At 54.6% G+C, this 4,111-nt stretch overlaps 1 protein-coding gene across 1 annotated transcript; it reads left to right on the plus strand.

The window, feature by feature from the left end:
* Window positions 1-2,322: 2,322 nt before the first annotated feature.
* LOC123429549 lies at window positions 2,323-3,203 on the plus strand. The gene is made up of 2 exons (XM_045113574.1): window positions 2,323-2,830; window positions 2,934-3,203. Exons 1-2 carry the CDS (start codon window positions 2,395-2,397, stop codon window positions 2,942-2,944), a joined length of 447 nt encoding a protein of 148 aa, XP_044969509.1. The 5' UTR covers window positions 2,323-2,394; the 3' UTR covers window positions 2,945-3,203.
* Window positions 3,204-4,111: the final 908 nt, after the last annotated feature.

Raw genomic sequence — 4,111 nt, forward strand, 5'->3', positions numbered from 1 at the left:
GAGCTGACGTACAAGGGGCGGTTCCACGACGCCAAGGCGCACGCGGCGGGCCTGTCCCGCTGGCTGCTCGTCAACGTGCAGGCCACCGGCGAGTTCGCGTCCCACCAGCAGAACCGCGACGTGTGGGCGAACGAGCTGGTGGCGCTGGCCGTGAGGGAGCACTTCGTGCTCTGGCAGGTGGACGTGGACGTGGACGAGCGGGAGGACGGCGGCCTCGACGAGGGCGGCAAGGTGTGCTGCTACTACAAGCTCGCCCGCGACAGGATGCCCCACGTGCTGGTCGTCGACCCGGTGACCGGGCAGCTGATGCACATGCTGCGCGGCGCCACGGACCCGAACGACATGGTCGCCGTGGCCGAGAAGTTCGCCGAGAGGAAGCCGGTCATGCCCGCCGAAGCATACAAGCATCGTGCTGCGTCGACAGGCGCCGCTCCTCCGCGCATCAAGGAGGAAGCACCATGCGAGAGAAAACTGACGGCGACGAAGCAAGCCGAGGCCGCCGTCGCGTCCGCGGGGTCGACGGCGCCGGTGTGCGAGAGTGAGATGACGACACCCGGGCCCGGGGAGAAGCTCTGCAGGCTGAGGGTTCGGTTGCCCGACGGGAAGGTGGTTGAGAAGCAGTTCGGTGCCCAACGCGGAGTGGCTGCGCTGTTCGCGTTTTGCAGGTCGGAGGAAGAGCGGCCGTTCCGGCTCATGCACTTGGACGGTGCCTCCATGCAGCCAATAGGTGACGAGAACGTGTCGTTTGACGATCTGGGGCTGCACAAGTCCACTGTTTATATGGTTCTTTGCTAGTCCTGGTCTGAAGGGCAAACGCATGTTCGGACTTCGGGGTTGTATCCAAGATCTGAGACGGGTCGCTGTACCTATATTTGTCGTAGTTCTTAGTACAACTTTCATCTTCTGTTGTGTTTCCTTTAAATGTCATGTTATAACTTGAAGGACATCTTCAACGCTGTATTCCAAAACAAACACTGTATTTGTTCTCTGACCGAACCGGACTAGTCCGCGAATGCAACCATCTAATCGTGCCCGCAAATATTTAAAAGCGGATTTGAACAAATTAGAGGAATTTCATGCAAATAAAAGATGACATTCACTTAAGTTCGGACCTGATATACGTAAAATGGACGATATTTCGTTCATTCAACTAGAACCTAAAAACAAATCTACACTAAGTAATGGACGGTCAACTCATACGCGTGGCCGTCCTGGCCGACCGCACCTCTGTTTGTGCCTGTGCGGTGGAAGGGCGTGGGGACGTGAGAACCCTGCCCGACGAGGTAGAGCTCTGTGCCGGCCACGAGAAAGTGCATGATCTGCGTCGGTACACGACACATAGCATCTCCTGCCTGCAGCTCGACCTCTGCTGCACCGAGAAAAGCCACGTCACATCCATGCCGGCTCCGGGCATGGCTGCTCTTCCATCCATGCCCACAACGAGGAGAGGTGTCGCGACCGGGCGCGTACGTTCGGTCCCCTAAAATCTATGACATCCTGGTGCGCTTCGTGATCAGTACGTAAAGAGCTGTCAAAAATTCTAGTAAATGAATAAGAGATAAATACACTAGCGAAAATCCCACACCTACGTACACCTACACATGTTTACGTAACTTTCAAACTAATCCCCCCTGATTTTCACTGGGGTGGGCCCCCTGCTTTCCCCCAACTCCAATCATAAACTCCCACGTTGCTTGATATGTAAGTTTATGTAAGCAAATTACGTAGGTGTAGCAATACACACTAGCGAAAATCCCACACCTACGTACACCTACACATGTTTACGTAACTTTCAAACTAATCTTAACACCCCCCCGGATTTTCATCGGGGTGGGGCCCCCTGCTTTCCCCCAACTCCAATCATAAACTCCCACGTTGCTTGATATGTAAGTTTATGTAAGCAAATTACGTAGGTGTAGCAATACACACTAGCGAAAATCCCACACCTACGTACACCTACACATGTTTACGTAACTTTCAAACTAATCTTAACACCCCCCGGATTTTCATCGGGGTGGGGCCCCCTGCTTTCCCCCAACTCCAATCATAAACTCCCACGTTGCTTGATATGTAAGTTTATGTAAGCAAATTACATAGGTGTAGCAATACACTAGCGGTCACTGAATTTGAGGGCAAAATCGTTCTTCCCATAGCTCCGTATTTTGCCCCGTTGACTGATCAAAATAGTCTAGTCCGATAGTCCCACCTGTCACTGAGTATAAGAGATAAAATAAGAAAAATAAATTAGTCCAGAAGCGTAGGGCCCACCCGTGATATTCACTCCCACCCCTCTTTCTCCTCTGTTCAACGCAAACCCTCCCGAATAAATCGAGCTTCTCCTCGCCGAGCGGGCAGGGGTGCGAGCACGCTGGAGCTCGGCCTCGCCAGAGCGGCATGGGGCTCCAGCACACCACGGTGTGGTTGTTCCATCGGAGCCCGCAGGCATGGGAGTCACCGACGGCGAGCCCGTGGGGCTCGAGGCCGCTTTGCGGCAGCATGCCCGCGCCCGAACCGGAGCAGAGCACGACGCCGGTAGCCAACACCACGCCGCACACACGGGAGCCCCCTGCGGTGAGGGACGACATGGAGGCGTTGGCGAAGGCCGCCTGCACGGCGATACCCCGCGGGCCCCAGCACTGGACCACGGAGGAGGCGGAGCCTGTGTTGGTCGCGCAGGTGAAGCCGTCGCCGGAGACGCTGGAGCTCGGTGTCCGTCAGGAAGAGCACCAGCGTCGTGGCCCGGCTGGTGACCCGCACCCGGAGCTTCGTCGCCGGCCGCAGCGACCCTCCTCCGCCGCCCAACAAGATCCCCAAGAGCCCCTTCGCACCGGTATCTTCTCTATCTATGCACCTGAACTCAACATTTTTTCGTGGCTTCTGAAGTTGAACTGTGAACTGAAGCTGAAACTGTTTGTGTGTGTGTGTGTGTGCAGGAGAGCGATGAGCTGCACGGCCGCGCGGACGATGAGCACGAGGGCCACACAGGAGGTGTTGAGAGACGACGAGGGTGGGATTACACTTCTGCAATTCCACTATGTTGAGAAGATTTTAAGTCGCTTTGGATATTCAGACTGTAAAATTTCTCAAACACCATATGATCCTAGTGTGCTTGTTCGAAAGTTTATCTTGAACTTCAAGTTGTTGAACATCAAGCACCATATGATCCTAGTGTGCTTATGTAGGTGGTGGCATGACAAGTTGGTGGGAAGTTTAGTCCCATCCCGTTTGTGGAGGAGAAGTTGGACCCCTTTATAAGGGTCTCTCTTCCACATGCTATTGGAGAGTGAGAAGAGAAGGTGCCCTCGCGCACTCCTCCTCCGCCCGCCTCGTCGCGGGTTGCGGGAATGAGCCGAGCTCATACCTACGCATTTATTTTTGTCGGTCAGGAACGGAGAATACGTGGGCACGATCCGAGACGTCGGATCATGGGCTGTTACCGACTCGGACGTGGGTTCGGCCCACGTCTCTCCGTCCAGTCGCCTATATAAGCAGGCTAACGCCTACCCTAGCCGTCACGAGAATCAGATTACATCGGCCTAACGCGTTCGTTCCTTGTGCTGCCGCTGCCGCCGGCGACTCCGTCCCGTTTACCGCGTACACGGTCGACGGGAGAGCAGGCCTTCGAAACCCCGCCTCTCCGGTTCCTGTACGGGAAAGGGGCGATTAGGTTTTTGGGGAGCGATAACGCGACTGCTCGCCTTCGTCCGTCTGCTTCGTCTACGTCCGCGTCGCCCTCGTCATCGTCATGTCTTCACCAAGCGAAGCTGGCCGTCTCGTCCGCGAGAAGGCCGAAGCCGAGAAGAAGGCGACAGAGGATGCTGCCGCTGCTCCTATGGCCAATTGGCCGATCGGAGGGTATGATATGTTTATCTCTCTCATGTTTCTGTCTGCACTAGTAGTACTGCCTATATGCGTAGATGTTTCTGCTATATGCGTAGTACTTGCTAGTATACTCCATGATCAGTATGTCATGAACCTAGTCAATGCCATGTTAGTAATTATTTCATGGATTAATCTACTCGGAAAATTGCCTATTTACTCAACAATCCAAAAACCTAATGTGTGTAGGAATTTTTCGAGTAATGGTTTTGCTGCTGCACTGAAACCGGAT

This window comes from Hordeum vulgare, chromosome 2H (genome assembly GCF_904849725.1).
Source record: "Hordeum vulgare subsp. vulgare chromosome 2H, MorexV3_pseudomolecules_assembly, whole genome shotgun sequence".
Classification (NCBI taxonomy): domain Eukaryota; kingdom Viridiplantae; phylum Streptophyta; class Magnoliopsida; order Poales; family Poaceae; genus Hordeum; species Hordeum vulgare.